Genomic DNA, 21602 nt, shown 5'->3' with positions numbered 1-21602 from the left:
GTATCACGCGATTTATAGCCAAGCTTCCAAAGAGTACTACTTTTTAAAGACAAATTATTAACCGTGTTTTATGATAGCGTTACCGAAACCTAACTAATTTTTCGTAGAGTCTTAAACTACTGACCGTACAATTTTTAATTACAATTATACAATATTAATTTTAATTAACTTATTAATTTAAAGCAAACATGATAATTTTGTATTTACAACTGACTGTGGTGTAGTCTGTAAACTGAACTATATAATTTATAGCTCGGATTTTAGCGTCGCGTCGGGCATTTTTCAACGTCAGTAATTGTAGACTAATTTATAGCCCGTACCGCGGGATTTATAGTCAAGCTCCTAGAGGATTGACTACTTTTCTAAATCAAATTGCACACCGTGTTTGTGATACGACGAATGACATATTCGCAACCATAAAATCAATATCTTACTACATACAGGAAGACTTTTAGTTACAAACACACTTTTTTGCTAACGCTTAGTACTTAAATAGTAAAATATTAGGATTCGACTATACACAGTTGTAGTGATGTTTAGACTATTTTCATGTGCAATTTATATTCTTGATGTTCGTTACCCACCTTACATTGGCGCGATAATCAAGAAAGAGTGTGAATTGCCCGTACTGGCTATTCCTTTGGGATTTAGTCCAATTTAGTTGTATGGTACATACATACCTACCTGTATCTGGAGCGTAATTAAACTAACAGCTATTCAATCTTTCACGAGTAAGTGAGAAAATTCCTCTGAAAGAAGTGTATGTCTCAGTCCCTGCGCAAACCGAGACACTTTTGGATTGGATACAAACCATCTATGAGAATTTTATTTACATTATCATCATCAAAGTCAAAGTCAAAAATATCTTCATACAAGTAGACCCATAGGTGGCACTTTTTATGCATACATTACATGAGAAGTAGGTTCATGAGATATAGGATAACCATATTCGTAAACTCAAAACTAAAGCTACGAGGGTTCCAAAAGCGCCTGGTCTAAGAAGAAGCCCACAACAAACTTAGCCGGGGGTACTTCTTTTGTTATCACCATCTCACATTGTCATTCAAAACTATTAGAAGAGTACCCTGGTTAGAGCAATAATTCACGCCCAAGCTTTTTTATCGATTACGTAGTCCTTTATACTATAATAGGACTTTTGTATAAACTTACGTTTAATACAAACTTTGAACGTCATCATCACTTCAACCGATTGACGTCTACTGGCAGCTGGACAAAGGTCTTTTGTAGGATGTTCCACAAACCACGTTCCATGGCCTCTTTTTCCCAGCGGCTCCCAGCGACTCGTCGACATCGTCTGTCCTCCTCGGTGGAGGCCGATTAACGCTGCAGCAGACAGGTAAGAACCTGTCCGCACATTCGTCGTCATTCTAGCACCTTGGAACCCCTGTGTCCATCTGTTCTCCGAACTATGCTCCCCGCCCATTGCCACTTCAGCTTAGCGACTCGTTGAGCTATGTCGGTAACTAAAGCTCTTCTACAGATCTCCTCATTTCTGATTTGATCACGTAGTTGATACTCTTAACATAGCTCTCTCCATCGCCCGGTGAGTGACCTCTGAGCCTTCTTATGAGGTCCATAGTAGGCGACCACGTTTAAGATAAGTAAGTCTGGCATCACCCACTGATCGAAGACTTTGGTCTTCAGGCACTTACTTAAATCTCGCGTAGTTTTACAATCTTTTCGGTTTATTTTCATACAATCTGGTTTTTTTTTAATATTGTACGACTACAAGATAGCCCTTGACTGCAATCTGGTAAAGCTGTACCAAATGGCCCCTGCTGATCCAACTTGGGACCTCTGTCCTAAAAGACCACAGCGTTCACCACTGGACCAAATAGCGCACGATATCAAATCAACCACAATCTATGAAGGCGTGGACACTGCTGGTTTCGAGATGTTTCAACTCAGCAGACACGGGTTGCTGATCAAAAATAATAGCCATATTCAAACATCAGAAAAATATATCGTGATATACCTATTATTAAATATTATAACACATTCACTGTGGCCGGATACGATAAACATTTATGCTGTCGTAAAATATAACGCTACGTTTCCAAAATATACTTCCCATCAAAGTTGTTACCGATTTTATTATGCAAATAATGCGTAAAAAATGTCGTCTTTCGTCCATAATAAAATAGTCTTATGTATACTATATTTGTTGATGCAAATAAATAATCGTTTCGCTTAGCTTCGGATTTTTTTTATTCTAGGATTCCACTTATTCAACAAATATTATTTCACTCTTGGCAGTTTTAACTTGGACAAGTCGATATTTCTATGGTGATGGGACTACTGGTTTTAGTTTCATCATCCTCATCATCATTAAGAACTTATTAGCGGGAAGCCAAACGAGAAGAGCCTAGGCCGTAGTCCACCACACTAGCCAAGTGTGCATTTCAGAACGCTTTAAAGAACATTATGGAGAACTCTCAAGTACGCTTCCATACGATGTTTTCCTCCACCGTTAAAGCAAGTGGTATTTAATTGCTTATACGGCGCATACTAATAAAAGTTAGAGATGCGTGCCGGGATTCGAACTAGGCCCGAAAGTGAAGCCGAAAACCTAACCACTAGGCTAGCACTAGGCTACCACTGCTCTTAATTAAGCTGTTTAGTACAGAGATTGATTTGAACAGAATTTGTACCCGTGTCAGATCGTAAAAAATCACTAAATAATCTCTTCGACGTTTTTCCGCGTTTGTAAGATAAAGTTCATAATTTGGCTCGAGCAGAATCGAGCATACTCGTGGTCTGTCATGGTAACCAAAAAACCAACGAGGTAGTCACGAAGATGTGAATTTGACGGATAACACCAAAAACCACTTATTGAGACCTGTCAAGTTCCTACCCAATAATGGCAGTTGCAAAGCAAGCATGATTTGTGCTGTAATTTTTTATCATTACCTGATAAAATTACAAGATTTATTAAATTTTAACAAGAGAACGAATGGTTAGATATCCCTGATGAAGAGGGGGGGTGGTTCCCATCCATGGTTACCGATTTATGACTAAGGAATAAGACTATCTACCATAAATACGAAAAAAGCATAACCCTTAGGCTTAAATTATTAAGTGAATTCTGAAATGGCGACTTACACTAGTGCATTCAGTTTTTTTTTTATAAACCGTCATAAAATAGTATAATTCTGCTCAACAATGAAATACACAATACTAATTAGCACTTCAGCCACTTTATGTGCCTGCTAAGGAAATGTAGACACATTAATGATGAAATTGCAAGGCTCAGGCTATATAAATTAAAGTATCGCAGGATATTCCTTATTCATTGTATTCGACCACAGTATTGATTACAAAATACTGATGACAGTACCCGCACTGGCAAACCTAGTGGAGTAGCAATACTGAATAGCGCGTCGTTAGGATAATTCGATTTGGGAATTGGAGCATTCGAGTATCCCACCGTTCGGGTATTCGGGCTTGCATTCATCCCGCCCCCGCCCGGCTCAGCGATGCAAGTTGGTATTTGAATGCAAATTGAAAACGCCATTAGATCGGCAAACACCGGCCTCCCGATCAAACGGTGAAAATCCAAGCATCGGAAAAAATCTATACACATTATATTCGGAATCCGTGGTTTAATCCTCGAACGTAACCTGACCGATTTTAGTAGTCATTTATTGCCTACTAGCTTCTGCCCACGACTTCGTCTGAGTGGACTTTAGAATTGGGTCTGAAGCTTTGCTCGTTAACAATTTTAAATTTTCCCTCGAGAACTACTTAAGTAATCGGGATAAAAGGTATGCCTATGTTTTTTGCCATGTCAAAGGCTACATGCAATCCAAACTTCATCCAAATCCGATCTGACGTTTTTGCGTGATTACTCTACTAGTAACAAACATCCACAGAGTGTGGATCCCACCTTTCGGGTATCATCATTATGTGTCTACATTTCCTTAATAGGTACATAAAGTCAAACTGCCAAGAGCATAAGAATGTTTGTTGAATAAGTGGAATCCTTAAACAAATTCCGCTAACAAATTAAGCTAAGCTACACGATTATTTATTAATAATATTAGTAGGAAGTAGGATAACAGTCCTGGAGGGTTTGCCCATAATCAACCCCGCCGAGCAGAAGCGTTGATGATCGGAGTCGATGGTAGTAGTAGCACCGAGGACGGTGCTGCCCGTTTTCCGTTTTATTCCCTTAGTCGCCTCGTACGACACCCGAGCGAAGAGGATGGGTAGTAGCAACTGTATTTTGATCTGCCGTCACCATAAGGCACTGCACGTTTCCACTATTTTGTTGTAATTTTTGATGATTATTTTGAAGCGACAAGATAGATAGGTGTTTATATTTAAAGTCGCAACTGACGGACTTAACAGATGGCCCACCCGATGGTGAGTGGAAACCCATCGCCTATATTCAAATTCAAACTCGAAATTCATTTATTTCAAGTAGGCCTAGTAAGCACTTTTGATACGTCAAGTCTGTCTGTTTGTCTCTACCAACGGTTCGGAAAGCAAATTCTACCGAGAAGAAGCCGGCAAGAAACTCAGCAGTTGCTCTTTTTCATCATCAACAATTTACATTTTACATTTTAACATTCGTTTTATAAACCAGAGCAACACTTCACAGGAAATGCGAGGCATATGTTTAAGGCTCATGTACCTATAATTACATCGGTCACCCAGTGGCGTGCACGTGGTTCTTGGCCAGGGTATGCATAATGAAGGAATATGGCATGAAACGGAAAAGTCCTTCTCCTTTATGAGACATACCGAAAATGTTTGGGTAGGCAGTGCTTTTGTGCATATATGAATTGCACAACACTGCGGTCACCATGCCCTTCAGACCAAAACACAGCAATGCTACTTGGCGATAGCAATGCTGCTTGTTTGAACTACAACATTGTTGTTTTTTTTTTAATTTAGTTTTCTTTCATTACCTTTTTTGCTATGCTTATAATCAACAGTTTCGTAAGGTACAATTTTTGAAAAAGTACAGCCCTGCTTCTGCGGTTTGATACATCGGCCAGGCTGTTCTTCCTATTACTATACACATAGAAATCAAGGGATCCGACGTAGTCTCCGTCCTAACTTAGCCGACGTAGTCACTACTCAACCTTTTTTTTTTTTTTGATTTCGCCTATTTTCTATATTCTCGCACATTATAAAAAATATCCCAGTTCTTGAGGAATTTACATCCATTCGAGCAAAAAAAGTAACATGGGAAACTTATCAGAAATTGTACGTGTTCGAAGTACTATCTGAGAACCACTAGTAACTCTAGTCTAGTCTAAAAAAATGTACGTTTAACTAGTGACTAGTTAAACATACAATTTTTGAATAAGTAGATATACCTTATATCTACACTATAAAAAACACACAACATAAGGTAAACTCTAGATCTATTAGTAGGAAAATATTTAAGTTACATTATTAGCCTTAGCTAAAGTATAAATAATAAACAATACCTACAATATTTACTCACAATGGTTACATAAGAAAGAAAATAACATAAAAAGTACGAAATCCAGACAGAAACATAAAAGAAATGAGAAAAGAAACGACTACAAACACAATAATATCAAAGGCCTTACAAAGAATTCTAACGGTCGAGACTTAAAATAAATTACTTTATTATTAAAGGTATATATGCTTAGGTATATAATTGCAGGTCAGACAGTTAGATATTTAATAAAAATAGTCGGAATATTAAAATTTATATGCAACTTACTTTTGCAGCAGCCATTGGTGGATAATAAAACTATACAAAATCGTAGTATCTCATCGCCCTCGTCATTACTAGCAACCTATTAATACCTTACTAAATACGGGATGTCGGGTTAATATCTAAACCCTGACATACTAATCTAATTATGACGACAGCAGAACTTTTAATTTAATACGTCTCGTATACAGAAAGATAATGTATTTTATGCAAGTTTAGTACGTATCGTACACAGGTCGCAAGTGTCTTTTATGCAAGTTTTGTATGACTCGTATTACAGGTGACAAGTGTGTTTTATGCCAGTTTAGTACGCTTCTTATACAGGTTGCAAATGCTTTTATGCAGGTTTAGTGCGCTTGGTAAACAGGTCACAAGTGTCTTTCATGCAATTTTGGTACGTCGCGTATACAGGAAGTTAATGTATTTTATGCAAGTTTAGTGCATCCCGTATACAGTTTGCAAGTATCTTTTATACAAGTTTAGTACGCAAGTGTCTTCTATACGAGAAATCGGTCCATCACTATTGGGAAACCAAACACAAAATGACAAATATAGTATAATGATTTTGCAATCACATCGTTTGATTGTGATGCCGGTGTTTCTGCATTTTCCATTTGAATTCAAACTCCCATCTCCGATAGCTACAGTTGCGGAGAGTAGTGACAAAATTCGGGCCCAAATACTCTAGCCAAAATGCTAGAATATTCCACCGCCCCAATTTCCGAATGGGATTAACCTATTCGTAACGAAACCGGCCACAGAACCAGTATAACTAGTAAGCTCACACGGTAGCAGGCCGCAATGCAACGCGTTGCACTGCGCACTGCCTGTGTGTGATCATCCTCTGCCTTTTTATATCTACAGCTGCACACAGGGTACTCTGCCAAAGGAGATAAGAGTATTGCGTTTTACGTTTATGTGCATACGATATAAAAATAGGAGAGAGCTATGCTATCAGTATCTCCATGTGATCAAACGTCAGGGATAAGACGATCCGTAGAAGAGATCCGCGAGTCGCGAAACTGAAGTGGCAATGGGCGGGGCACATAGCTCGAATAATAGATGGACGTTGGGGTCTTAAGGTGCTGGATTGGCGACCCTGCACCGAGGCACCCCCAACGAGGTGGACAGACCACATCGGGTGAGTCACTGGGAGCCGCTGGAGGCAAGCGGCCCGGGACCGTGGATTGTGGAACTCCCTACAAAAGACTCTCTACAAAAGACCTATGTCTAGCAGTGGACGCCTATTAGTTAGGTTGATAATGATGATGATGATATAAAAATACCATTACGCCTGATCTAGTCGACGAGAGATCTTGGAGCTATCGATTAAACGTTAGCTTATAGTTCAACTATAGTATAAATGATCCCTCACTATCTGATTACCTCACCGATAAAAAAGCTGAGGTTAGGTAGGTATGCCCGCCCGGTTGCCTTTTAAAATTTTAAATTACAATGTGAGCTTGTGATAACAAAAAGAACACCCGGCTTTCAAGTTTGTTGTGGGCTTCTTATTGAATCGTCGCGTTTGGAACCATCGTTACGAATGTAGTCCTCACCGTTATCTACGAGTAACTACCATGCACATTTTTTTTTGTAACATACTAACGCATCAAATTTGCCATATACATTTCATTACGTGCCCTCCGAGGCATTGTGGTGACACCGCGAATTTTTAGAGTCTGGTCTGTGGCTGAAAATGTCTTAACAGAAAACTCTGCTTAATAACTTAGGCTGTAGAGCTAGCTGGCACAAAACAATCGTGATTTATAACACAATATTTACGAATTTAGAACGTTTTTTCGTAGATGTTTAACAATGAATATCATCTCTTTAAGAATACGAATAGCGATATATAATAGAATAGGTACCTATTACTGACGCGAACGTATAGCTAACAACAAAGGCAATGGACGCAAAATTAAAAATCCTCCCAAGCCGCAGTGGTAATTAGCGCTAGGTATGGCTTTTTATCGTCTGGACGGACTAAGGACGGGATAATGGAGAGCGGTGACGATTAATATTTACTTAATATTCGCTGCAGCTGCAGGCAATTTGCTATTTAGTTTTACTTTGAATGACGCTTAATTGCCTACACATATTCCTGGTCTAAAGTAGATAGGTGGGGATCTTCACTTATTAGACAAGTACACATAATAAATTAGAATAAAACTTACACCTAAGTTGATAAAAAAAAGTGAGTCGAGGCAAATCCCGATACGTATCTGTTATCAAATGCGTCACTTTGTATACCACTATTGTTCGTGTTACTTTGTGCACAACAAAGTATTATTATTTATTATATTATAAAATCGTCTCCGACAGGCAATCTCTATAAGACTTGCCTGCACTGGTTGCTGCATGTGCTCTGGTTATGCTTTGATATTATTATAATTTAAATAGTATATTTTATTCATGTGACCTATCACAAGCACTCATGAAGCGTTCCAACATATATAACCATTATTGTAATGTGATGGCGATAACTACATTCGTTAACTTAAAACTAAAACTAGGAGGGTTACAAAAACGCTCTGGTCTAAGAAGATCCTACAAAAAACTTAGCCGATTTTTTTTTTTTTGTCATCACCATTTCACTTTATAAGAGTAACTATGTCTAGTTGTTTGTAAAACCTGGCCAGGAAAACAAAAAACTACGCCATATTTTGGTAATACATTGAACTATTGTTTCCACCAAGTCTACGTTTCTGAGATTTTTTCCTACCAACTAAGACGCTAGGCGATTTAGCGAAACCGATTGGGGTTTAATATAACTGCACTACCAGGTGCCTACCCGGGTTACTGTCAAGGGCTAACTTGTAGTGGAATTTATAAAAATGTATTTTATTTTATTTTATTTTTTCTTTAATTGGAAAACCAACAGTTGTAGATACTAACTAGTTAACAGATTGATTGACTTAAAACTAATAACAGGTTTCCACAGATAAGTCTTATATAAACAAGGGTACCTGATAGAACCCAGCAGAAACGCAGCAAACTAAAACAAAGTGTTAAGTTTACCTAGGATGCAACAGTTTATCTACTAATTTGCGACGTACACTATTCATATTACCATAAAATAGGTCAATTTCGGGGTCATTGTAAACAGAATTAAGAAGGCGAGAGACACGGATTAAAAAGTAATTAAATCTATTCTTAGTTTTAGTTAAGGGTACGTGCAGAATCTTTTTATGCCTAGGTAATCGCGAGGGTACAAATAAATCTAACTTAGTAAGTAATTCCGGACTATCTATTGACCCTCTAACAATGTTAAGTAAGAGACAAACGTCGGCAATGTTTCTACGTGTATGAAGGGGTACAAGGTGTAAATCCGAACATGATATTTCGTAGGAAGTTTTAGGAAGGTGAAATTTGTGCTTAAGGAATCTAATGAATTTCTTTTGAATACTTTCTAATTTATTGATATAAATGTGATACGCAGGATTCCATATTTGGCAAGCATACTCTAGTTGACTACGGACCAGTGAACAGTAGAGGATTTTGATGGTTTTCATTTTTTTGAATGGTTTACTAACACGTATAATAAAACCTAAAGCTTTAAATGCTTTGGTCACAATAGCATCTATATGATAATCAAAAATTAGTTTAGTGTCGAGGAGTACCCCGAGATCTCTTATAATATCAGTTCTGTTAAGGTTTTGATGTTTTAAAATGTAGTCATAGAGAAAAGGTTCCCTTTTCCTAGTAAAAGATATAGAGTTACACTTTAAGACATTAAGATCAAGTTTATTTTGAATGCAGTAATCATCTAATCTAAACAAGTCAGCTTGTAAAAGTTCCGCATCTTTAACATTATTGACTGTACGAAATACCTTCAAGTCATCAGCAAAAAGTAAAAATTTTGAATGTATAAAGCAGAGATCGATATCATGAATAAAAATAGTGAATAAAAAGGGTCCCAACAAGGACCCTTGGGGCACACCCGACGGTACTGCCATCCAATTTGATTTAAAACCATTTAACACAACTGTTTGAAGTCTGTTATTAATATAAGAAGAAAACCAGCGAAACAAATCTCCTCTGATCCCAAGGGAGGCCAGTTTTTTTAGAAGCAAGATGTGGTCAATCCTGTCAAAAGCTTTGCTATAGTCAGTATATACAGCATCAACTTGGTCACGACTATCTAACTTATCAGTAAGAAAATCTAAGAATAGTGCCAAGTTTGTGACCGTAGATCTACCCTTTAAGAAACCATGTTGGTTCTGACTAAATTGCGACTTTAGGACATTATAGCATTGATTATATACAATACGTTCCAAAACTTTGGCCACAAGGCAAAGTTTAGAGATTGGGCGATAATTCTCTACCATATTTCTTGGGCCATTCTTATGAATAGGGGTAATATAAGCAGATTTCCAAAGAGAAGGCATATATCCTTCAGATATAGACCTCCGAAAAAGAATAGAAAGGGAAACTGATAAACTATGCGCACAACTAATCAGAAAAATGGCAGGAATTTCATCTGGGCCAGCTGATTTATTAGGTTTTAAAGATTTTAGGGCTTTTTCTATAACTTGGGGAATGAATTCAATTGTATAAATGTCAGTTGTAATAGAATCTCCTGGCTGCACATGCGAAGATGAAGAAGTTACTTGTTGATAGGTTGAATGAAAGTATGATGAAAAGAGTTCACATATACCTGTTCCAGTGTCAGATTTAGAATGGGAATAAGTCATAGACTTAGGATAGAAGCTAGTTGCACGTTTGGCAATACTACGCTTAACATGTGACCAGAATAATTGAGAATCTTTCGTGAGAGACTCTTCAAGTGAATTAATGTAATATGAGTAACAGTTATCTTCAAGTAGTTTGACTCTGGTTCTTAGTATATCGAATGAAAGCCTGTCTTCTAGGTTTTTATACGTACGATATTTAACTAAATGTTTGTATTTCTCTTTAATTGCTTTAATAAGTGGAATACTATACCAGGATGGATATTTATTACTTTTATTTTTGATTAAGGGAACAAATCTATCTCGCAGTTCATACAAAATTTTATAGAACGATTTGACAACAGATTCAAGATCCCCGACATGCAATAGAGTATCCCAGTCATAATTCGATAAGGCTTCATTAATCTGAGAAAAGTTACCTCTTTTATATGCATACATAGTTCTAGATGACAATGGTAGTGTCTGGATGGAAAAGAACGGTAAATTGATACAAAGGGCCTTATGGTATGGATCTTCAGGTACTAGAGGGTCATCACAATGTAAAACAGTCACTGAATCATTCGATAAGACTAAGTCCAATATGCGACCGAAGTTATTTTTAATATTGTTAAATTGATTAAGGTTACATAAACTTAATGTATCAATAAAGTTCCTTGAATTATTATCATTTAAATTATAAGCTTGAAGGCCCTCTTCAGTTTCATTCCATCGAATGGAACTCATGCCAATGGTTGCCAATGACAATGGTATTGCCATGCAAATATGGTGCCTCTCGACCAGGTTTTTTTATGTTCCTGGCCAGCCTTTATTTTAAACCGTTGCTTCGGGCTCAACCGCAAAACCGACTTTACAATACATTGTTTGGACAGCTGACGTAAATTGATTGGCCTTTGACAACTCAACTGTCTGTCAATGACCATAAAACGGACGAGATACGCAGGGTGATTACGTATCTCGCGATTGGCTTGCGACAGGCGTAAATCTTGCAATCACTGCTGTCAAACGTCACTTTTCTATACAATAAATAGATAAAAGTGACGTTTGACAGCATTAATTGCAATATTTACGCCGGTCGCAAGCCTGTCGCAGGGTACGTAATCACCCTGCCGCGCCGGTAGGATGGGTTAAGCTGTTACACAATAACATAAACTACACGGTGCAGTATTGAAGTGAATCAAGAACTAGGAAGAAGAAACCCGGGCCCGGCGACGACCACGGCACACGTTAACAAGTAAAACTACATTTCAATCCTGGGTTCTTTAACTTCGTCGTACGATTTTCCTGCTCCGCGGATAGCGGACCTTACATTTTTGGTATTAGAGCGTGGTTATTCGGTTCATTCGGTTTTCGGCATGTATAAAACACGATATTTGATATTTTTTGGTAAGATAACATGTTCATAATATTACCTGCCTACCCGCTTTACGGTAACGTTTTATAAGTGCATGGCCAATGTTGGCCAACATTGTGTGTTAATGCTTGCTGATTTTTGGAACCGATAATTTGTATGCGGATTTTATAGTAGATGCTACTATCGGATACTGTGTGTGTGATTAACTGGATTCTGTTTATTATCATTTATTATCGGTGGTTTTTCAGATACTTTGGGCTTTTTTGCGATTTCCGATTTTTTTAAGTTTTTTTTTGGATTTGGAATTTATATTAATTCGTTTATTGTTCAGTATATTTCCGTCATTTTTTTTTTTTTGCAGATTCATTTTATTTTGCGGTTCTAAGTTATTATTTTACCATGTCGATCAAAGCTTATTGGTCCCAATTTAGGGTAAAGTTACAATAGTTGTTAGATAGCGCCGATCTCATGAATAGACCCAATCATAAAAAGCGTTCATGGGTACAGCTTTTAAGGGTGTATGCGTAGTTTCTGGCATTGTAGTGATGTCACGGAAAGGGATATAGTCATAAGGGCCCGTGCAGATTATACGTGCTTTGGCAGCTTTTAATAGATTAATGGCGGTTCTACCTTGAATCAATTTAGGACTACAAGACTGAAATATGTTGGCAGCCAATAATGGCCTCTATGGCGTGATGTGTCTAAAATTTATTAATTTTTATCTGTTTTAACATCATACCCCTATCTGGGGACATTTTTCTAATCTATTGATTGTCAAAATGCTGTCAACCTTATCTGCCTAAAAAATTGTCTATGGATATAACTGACATTTGTCAAGTTGCCGCAAAGTCCAACTATGGTTTTATAATTATTTACTTGTTATTTTACGGCAAAATTTACTAATTAACCATGAATTTGTCCGAGGAAAGCAGTTTTTCGAACGGCCTCCTTTACGTGGGCTTCAATCAAGATCAAGGTGAATAAAAAGAACTGCATTGTAATAATTCAATGCAAGAACGGAACTTTTTGTTGTGATGTTTTTATTTACTGTTATTTCGTTTTAAATTAAGTGTCGTAATTTCTTTCAGGTTGTTTCGCATGTGGAACGGAAAATGGATTTAGGGTTTTTAACAGTGATCCACTTAAGGAAAAGGAGAGACAAAACTTCGCGGAAGGTGGACTGTCTTATGTCGAAATGTTGTTTAGATGTAATTACATGGCACTGGTTGGCGGGGGAAAGACGCCCGTGTACCCTCCAAACAGAGTGATCATATGGGACGACCTTAAAAAGGATTCGGCTATATCACTAGACTTCAATAGTCCAGTGAAGGCTGTTAAATTGAGGAGAGATCGCATTGTTGTTGTTTTGGGTAAGCTTTCTTTGACTGCTTTTAGATCATTATCTAGCTTTTAACAAAGCACAATATACATTAAAGATTACAGACTGTATAGGATTACAACCTGTTATTTCTATTTCAGAGATTGCCCCTGCAGTCTTTTTTCAATGCCAAAACTTTCTACATTGTGACTTTTACAGCTATTGTGTAATATGGACTGGTCTAGTTACTTTCTATCGTTTAATTGGGTGTTTATGCATAATGTTGCTGGTCTGTCAAACTGTATTTAATTTGCACAGACTGCATAGATTGTCTAAGATTTCTATATAAAATCTATAAATGTACATCTTATTTAATTCATATGCAATTCAATTTGCTTGCTAGCATCTTGTAGACTGTTGACCAAATTAATACAAAAATTGTTGAGACAACAAACCACATACCTTCAATAAGTCTATGAATCAGCTCAAACAATTTTATGCCAATTGTTAACTTTCTGACCGGTCAGATCTTAGATGTGCATTTCACAATAAAAAACCCTATATACTTGGGTCAAGACAATCTAAAATGTTAATCACATGGTTATGGTGGCTGCCCTGTTATCATCTAAAAAGAAAAAGTAATGCTTGTTCGTGCTGATCAATTGTAAACTGTTGATGTTGGGAGAGAGCAACTGCTGAGTTTATTATTGAATCTGCCTTTTGAATTAATGGTAAAGTAAAAAACACACAGACTTGAAATAAATATTCTTTTGTATTCAAGTATGTCTATCTGTTTCAGAGAATTTGATTAAAGTTTACACTTTCACCGCACAGCCTCAACTACTCCATGTATTTGAGACATGCCAGAACTCTAGAGGCCTGTGTGTGGTTTGTCCAAACAGTAACAATGCCCTACTTGCCTATCCAAGCAGAAAAACTGGGCATGTTCAGGTAAATAATATAATCTTAAAAGTTTATGTATGTATAATGAAAATTTGTCTCCGATCTATCTGGAAATAAGATAACATCCATATGTAAGATTATTATAAATAAAAAGTGAGTCTGTTTGTTTATTTATTAATTAGTTTAGTGAATCATTCTCTGGAGTCTCTCGTTAGCGAGCTTGCAGGATAGACGTGTTACAAAATATTTTTGCTAAAATTAATTTGCTGCAATTAAACAAATCCCACCTTAATGTCTTGAAGTTAAAAGTTAAATTGAAATATTGAGTACTGTGCCTATTACGCCTGTTATATACCACGCATAATCAATCGACGCGCCAGCGGCTCCTTTCACCTCTTCGGGTAAAAGAGACGGACTCTGATTTTTCATCCCGCACCGGCGGCCGTTGTTGTGAATGCATACGCACTCCGAATACCGGCTGTGAATCAACATGGATATAGTACGCTCACCTACTGGAAGTGGCAAAAACATTGAGCGCAGTGGCTCTCAACCGAATTTATCTACTATAAGTGCCCAAAGCATTGCCTCTTCAGACCTACCTTCAGTTACCCTCCGCAATAAACGTAAGTACTGCCTGGACAATGACGTGAATATACAGCTAACAAGCATTCAAAAACAAATGACTGAAATGATGACACTATTGACTTCATCTATAACCGCACAAAAAGAAAGCTCAACTCAAATAACCAATGATATTGTTACAATCAGGGATGAGATAGCTCAAATAAGATCAAGCATGGGAAAAACAGAACAAAAACTTATAGCTTTGACCGCAGAACAGGATAAAATTAAAACTGCCATACAAAGCATCACTAGCTCAACTAATACAATGGATACCAAAGTTGCGTCCTTGGAGTACAGTATCCAAAAGCTAACGGCAACGTCTAATGAACTACCTATAAATGATGAAGAAGCATATAGTAATATGATAGCTGAAATAACGGATCAAAACCTGAGGAAGAAAAACATATTAATAGTTGGAATACCAGAGCCTCAATCGACTGACTTCAAGGAACGAAGGGAACTGGACAAAAATGAAGTACTAAAAATTATCAAACTGGTCTCAAAAGATATCACTGAACCAGCTAAAGTTGTGCGAGTCGGAAAATATAAACCTAATGAAAAACGTGCAATGAAAGTAAGCTTTGACTCGGAAGAAAGTGTTAAAATCCTGCTACGCAGCAGAAATATGTTGAAAAATGATCTAATAACAATCTTCTCTGACCAAACGCCATTTCAGCAAGCACGATTCAAGCGACTCAAAGACGAAATGAAACGCAGGAATGCAAACGGTGAGGACAACCTACGAATTAAGTATGTCAATGGGGTCCCTAAAATTATCAGCATCCCTCCAAAAAACTCAAAAAATTAAGTCAACCTAAATTAAAAGATAATTGCACTACCTATCAAGTTCTTGACAATTACGACGCAATAATTACTAACAAAAAAACACTCAAATGCCTATATACTAATATGCGAAGCATAGTCACACCTGGTAAACTTGACGAACTACGATGTGTTGTAGATTCCTTTAAATCGATTCTGCATGTTATAATTTTATCGGAGACATGGATAAAATCCGATGAAGAGGCCAAACGACTTCAGATAACTGGCTACACTCACTACTACCACTACAGACAGAATGCTGTTGGCGGTGGAGTCTCTATCTTTGCTCATAACAGTCTAAAACACAATTTTATTGAAGAACTCTCCCAAGATGATAACCACTACTTATGGATACACTTAGAAAAATTATCATTAGACATTGGCGCTATATATAAACCTGGCCGAACAAATGTCAAAAACTTCCTAGACACTTTCTCACTTCAACTGGATCGTAGAAAAAGAGCAGTAGTTTTTGGAGATTTTAATTTTGATCTATTAGATCCAAGCAGTTCAGTGGAAGATTATAAGGACACTTTAACAGAAAGTGGTTTCAAAATAATCAATAAAATTGACCCATTACATTGCACTCGTGAAACTGCTCAGAATAAGTCCTTAATTGATCATATCTCAACGAACCTCAAGGAAAACCGGTTCCATCTAGCTATCATTGAGTCATCAATGTCAGACCACAAGCAAATTTATTTTGAGATTGATAAATATCAACCACAATCTAAACCAAAAATCGGATACGAAGCTATTGATTATATAAGATTCAACAAATTAATGGAAAATAACAAAGTGGATAATATAAATGAAAACTATACCGAATTTGAATGTAAATTATCACAAACCATAAAACAATGCAAAGTTATTAAAGTAAAAATTTTGAATCCACCGAGACAAGATTGGATAAATAGAAACATTTTAGACAAAATTAACCAGAAGAATATTCTGTGGCAAAAACATAAAAATAACCCGAAAGACGAAGGTATCGGAAAAGACTTTATAAGAGAAAGAAACACAGTAGCTAAAGATATACAACTGATGAAAAGTAACTATTATCTTAAACGATTTTTTGAATGTAAAAATAAACCAAAGAAAATGTGGGACCTATTAAATAGTTTAGCTAATAATAAGACAAAAGAAATAGCGAAGCCGGCTAAACTCAAGAAAGGTGACTTAGAAGTAAAAGACGGAAACAATATTTGTGAATACTTTAATGATTTCTTCTCGACTGTTGGATTAAAACTCGCGGAAGCTATCCCCACAAAGTACCATAGTAACAAAACCTATACTAGCTCCATAACTGACGCTAATCACGCTAATTTTGGCCTAAGCAACCTTAATTTAACCACAAGTAAAGAAATTATTACTATAATAAACAAACTAGATAGTAACACTAGTTCAGGAATTGATAACATAAATACTAGGGTGATAAAATCTGTGAAAGGCAGCATATCTGATGAACTAACTCGGTGTATAAATACCTGTTTTAGAACAGGGACCTTTCCCACAACACTAAAAATTGCTAAGGTCACCCCTATTTATAAATCCGGTCCTAAATCGGATCCCAGTAACTATCGACCCATTTCCGTGCTTCCGGTTCTTTCGAAGATCTTTGAGAAAGTAATCTATAATCGACTAGAAACGTACTTGAACTCAATAGATTTTTTGTACCCTAAACAATACGGATTTAGACCCAAATCTAACACCCTCTCTGCAACTGTAGACTTAGTCACCAGAATAAAAAATAACATAGATGACAAAAAAATTGCACTTGGCATATTTATAGACTTAAAAAAGGCATTCGATACAGTCAGCCATCAAATACTCTTAAACAAATTAAAGGACATAGGTATCACTGACAATGCTCATAAAATTTTTGAATCGTACTTAACTGATCGCTCCCAGGTAGTGAAGATCGGGGAATACCAAAGCTGTCATAAATCGATAACTTACGGAGTTCCTCAGGGCTCGATTCTTGGATCTATACTTTTCTTGATTTATATTAATAATATAAGTAAAATAGGACTTAAAGGTGAATTATCACTATATGCCGATGATACCACTTTATTTTATTATGGTAATAAAATAGAGACAATAGTTCAAGACGCACAAAATGACCTTAACTTACTTAATGTCTGGTTTCAATGTAACTTACTGACCATCAATATAAGTAAAACTCATTACGTAATTTTTGCAGCAAAGAACAAAAAAATTAACAATTTTGAACCCTTAAAAATAAATAATACTACAATCACTAGATCAGACTGTGAAGAATACTTGGGCCTCATCTTAGACAGCAAACTTACATGGAAACCACACATAAGAAAAATTAAATCGAAAATAATTACTCTTACTGGAGCCTTGCGAAGCATAGTACGTTGCCTACCACAAAAAGTCCGATACATAATATACAACTCACTAGTTAAGCCACATATCGACTACCTTATTCAAATCTGGGGCTCAGCAGCCAACACCAATATAAAACTTTTACAAACAGCTCAAAATAAATTAGTAAAAATATTATTTAAATATGATTTTCTTACACCAACAGTAAAACTATATCAAGAAACAAAATTGATGAATATTTCAAGTACATACAAATATTACACATGCATTTTAATTCGAAAAATTTTAACAAAAGACATACACACAAATACAACTTTTACTATTAAAAATAAATTCCCGCAATTGAGACAGTTAAGAAGTGCAAATAATATAATACTACGCCCACCAAGAACTAACTACGGTAAAAAAAATATAACATTTGAAAGTGCCCAATTATACAATAAACTCCCTAAGTGTATAAAAGAAAGTAAAAGTTTCTACAATTTCAAAAAACTATTAAAGGCCCACCTACTAAATGAAAAATAATAACTATTTCTCCTATCTACTAACTGAGGCACATCTTGTCACTCTACATCTATGTAATATCCACTTCATGACGTAGATATGCCTAGCGTTAGTGGGTTTTTGTTACAATGGTACCATACTACCCTCATATTTTTGTATACTTTTAAGTTAAAAGTTTTAACGGATAGCTGCATGTAAATTAATTGTTTTTGGCATGTTGAATTAAGTCTATTTTTTGTGTAGCACGCTCTAACTTACAATCTCAGCAAACCTTATAATGTAATGGCTTAAGTTTTCATGTAAGTGAATACTCTTCTTATGAAAACAATAAATTTCTTAAACCGCAATCATGATAAAAGTAGGTACTGAAATAGCTAGTATCCTAGGATTAGGTGCATGAAATGCTTTAAACTGGGAAAAGGAATAGTTCCGTTATATTAAAAAAACTTCCACACATAGTCAAAACCTAGCTGATGACAAAATTGTTAAAAAAAAATAAAAATGTATTTACACACAACTTTCAAAGTTAGCACACTTTTGTATTTCTTTTTATCAAAAGCTGAAAGCAAACTTAATTTGATGGTACTGCTTTAGTGACATTTTTGACTTTATTTAAATACTTTCTTACAGATTAATGGATAAGATTTTTTTTATTACTACTTAAAATCATATTGTCCTTAGCTTTGATTCTGATCTTGGAATGATTGATTTGCCCTCATTACTGATTTACTCAAATAGTTTTTAAGGTTCTTTGTATGAATGTATGGATGAACGCACAACATAAATGTTCAGATAGCAGAAAATCATTACCCTACACACATAAGCTAATAGAATACATTAATCCCCCAGCTGGTTGAGTTAACAAGTCTCGCTGGAACAAGTGCAGCCCCGGAAGGTCATCTCATAGCAGCTCACGAAGCACCATTATGCTGCTTGGCACTCAACGTTGGTGGCACAAGATTGGCCACAGCATCATCAAAAGGCACTCTAATCAGAGTATTTGACACAAACACTGGGCAAAAGTTGGCAGAGTTAAGAAGAGGAGCACATCAGGTAAAAAAAATAGATCTTTAAGCTGTTTTAATCCAGGGGTTAGGACTTGTGCCATCCTTACGGGGAGACTGAGTTTTATCCCCAGAATGCACCCAAAAGTTGTGTTTAAAAAAAAAAGAGGTCTGATCAGTAGTAACTTAATCTCTTTACCATAGACATAACTTATCATATTTATGTCCTCACTTGGATAGCAGTTCACAAGTGAATTCTTAATCACTTACTATTTTTGACAAACGGACAACACATCTAAGATTTTATTGATCAACGGTAAACAAAAATTGTTATTTTGCTAATCCAAAATATTATATTTATTTCCAGGCAACAATATATTGCATCAACTTTAATCACACAAGTACAAACCTATGTGTGACATCAGACCACGGCACAGTTCACATATTCAGTCTAGAAGACGAGAAGTTAAATAAACAATCCAGCCTATCCACGGTTAACTTCTTACCAAAATACTTCTCAAGTAACTGGAGTTTTTGTAAATTCACCATACCCAATGGACCACCTTGTATTTGCGCTTTCGGTGTGGATAAAAGTTCGATAATTGGTATGTAGAATGCAACAAATAATCGAAAAAGATTCCTAGAAATCCCATTTACTTTTCACCAATTGGATTTTCAGTAGGCAACTCATATAACCTTATTTGTCTATCATTCTTGCCATAAGTGGTATTTGTTTTGTTTGTATCACCAATATCATAAATAGGCTTTTTTATGATAATATAATCGGATATATAACTCTTTATTGCCTACTGAACTTTCTCAGAAGTCCCATAGATCAAAGCTAGCAACAAAGCTCTTAGTCACATTTAAGTGTTCCGTACCCAAAGTGTGGCAAATTGTTAGTACTGAGCCTCTGTTTTCCGTATGACAATCCATCCATCTAACAATCCATCCGCCTGACAATCCATCCGTCTAACAATCCATCCGAATGACTCAATCCATCATAATAATAAGCAGGGAGTTGAAATTTTCACAAAATGCAGCTATAAAAACAAATAATCAAAATTTACAAAATATATTTGTTGCAGTTGTTTGTGCCGACGGATCATACTACAAATATAAATTTAACGAAAAGGGTGAATGCACCAGAGACGTCTACGCGCAATTCTTGGAAACGTCAGAGGACAGATAAGTGTTTTCCAGTCCGTATATGTGGAAATAACCTACTACGAAGAAATTAGTATGTTCGTATTACAGTATGGCCACATGTGCAACGCGTCACGACACAAAAATTGACGTCACGCAAGTTGAGTCAAATACAATGTTTCAGTGTTGTATGCTCAAATGCCCAGAAATACAACACTACAAGCGCAAGCAGTTCTGGGCATAAACAATTCTCCGCTTACATATGACACAACATTTGTGACGTGTTTCAAATGTGCTTCCAGCTTTAGAAACATCTACTAATTTCTTATCAATACAATATTGGTACTGTGTGATTAAACTCTTATGGTAAGGTCACACTAGGGCTCGATATGTCGCGCGACAAAAAGTTGCAATACAGCTAAAGTCGGGTGCTTTTTGTCGAATCAAAAGGGTCGTACGGAAGATTGGCTCAATTTGTCAGCTATTTAAAACGTTTTAAATGCTAAGGCGTTATTATTCGCAAAAATCTCTTGTCCTTAAACATGTAATAAACAAACTTTGTAAGAATTTTTATATGGAAAGGTATTTTAATTTTTTTTTAATTTCTAGTAAAAAACAACATAAAACACTTGTCTATCCATAAACCATTTTGAAATGTTCCATCTAAAGTCTATACATAGAGCGTGTTGATACGTGTCTGCGACAAAATAAAAAGTCGTAGTGTGACCTTACGCTAAATTAATTATAAAGAACGATAGTTAGATATCGGAGACCAATGCGACTGTTGTAAACAAAGTATAGACATTGTGATGAATATTTTACGTTTTATATGCCTTGCAGCCAATGCGAAAATTGTGTAAATATGCGTTTCAAATAAGAATTCATTAACAACATTAAGAAATTATTGACAAGAATTCAGTGTGACTGAAATTACAGCCAACTTATATTTTTTACTTATATTTTTGACTTTCTTGTAACATGTTTTGCAAAAAAAAAAATCAAATCCACTTAATATAACTTTGACCGACTAACTGACTCATGCCTTCTTTCATTTGAGTTATAGTTATCCATAAATTATGTAGCTCCATCTAGTTAGTGTAAGTGGCTCTGCCGTACTAACATGATTTAAAAAATTAATAAATAAATGCCAATTATTATTTGCACG

At 36.1% G+C, this 21602-nt stretch overlaps 1 protein-coding gene across 2 annotated transcripts; it reads left to right on the top strand.

Annotated features, from left to right (window-relative positions):
* The first annotated feature begins 11547 nt into the window (after window positions 1-11547).
* LOC120629200 (WD repeat domain phosphoinositide-interacting protein 3) lies at window positions 11548-20717 on the top strand. Of its 2 annotated transcripts, none has more exons than XM_039898050.1 (6): window positions 11548-11644; window positions 12853-13134; window positions 13882-14033; window positions 19137-19340; window positions 19659-19896; window positions 20380-20717. In XM_039898050.1, exons 2-6 carry the CDS (start codon window positions 12960-12962, stop codon window positions 20481-20483), a joined length of 873 nt encoding a protein of 290 aa, XP_039753984.1. In that variant the 5' UTR covers window positions 11548-11644; window positions 12853-12959; the 3' UTR covers window positions 20484-20717. The 2 variants fall into 2 exon arrangements, with proteins under 2 accessions (XP_039753984.1, XP_039753983.1); XM_039898049.1 differs by lacking the exon at window positions 11548-11644 and adding an exon at window positions 12607-12740.
* Window positions 20718-21602: the final 885 nt, after the last annotated feature.

This window comes from Pararge aegeria, chromosome 14 (assembly GCF_905163445.1).
Source record: "Pararge aegeria chromosome 14, ilParAegt1.1, whole genome shotgun sequence".
Classification (NCBI taxonomy): Eukaryota; Metazoa; Arthropoda; class Insecta; order Lepidoptera; family Nymphalidae; genus Pararge; species Pararge aegeria.
Note: the sequence above shows the minus strand (reverse complement) of the source record. Positions and strands in the feature narration are given on the sequence as shown.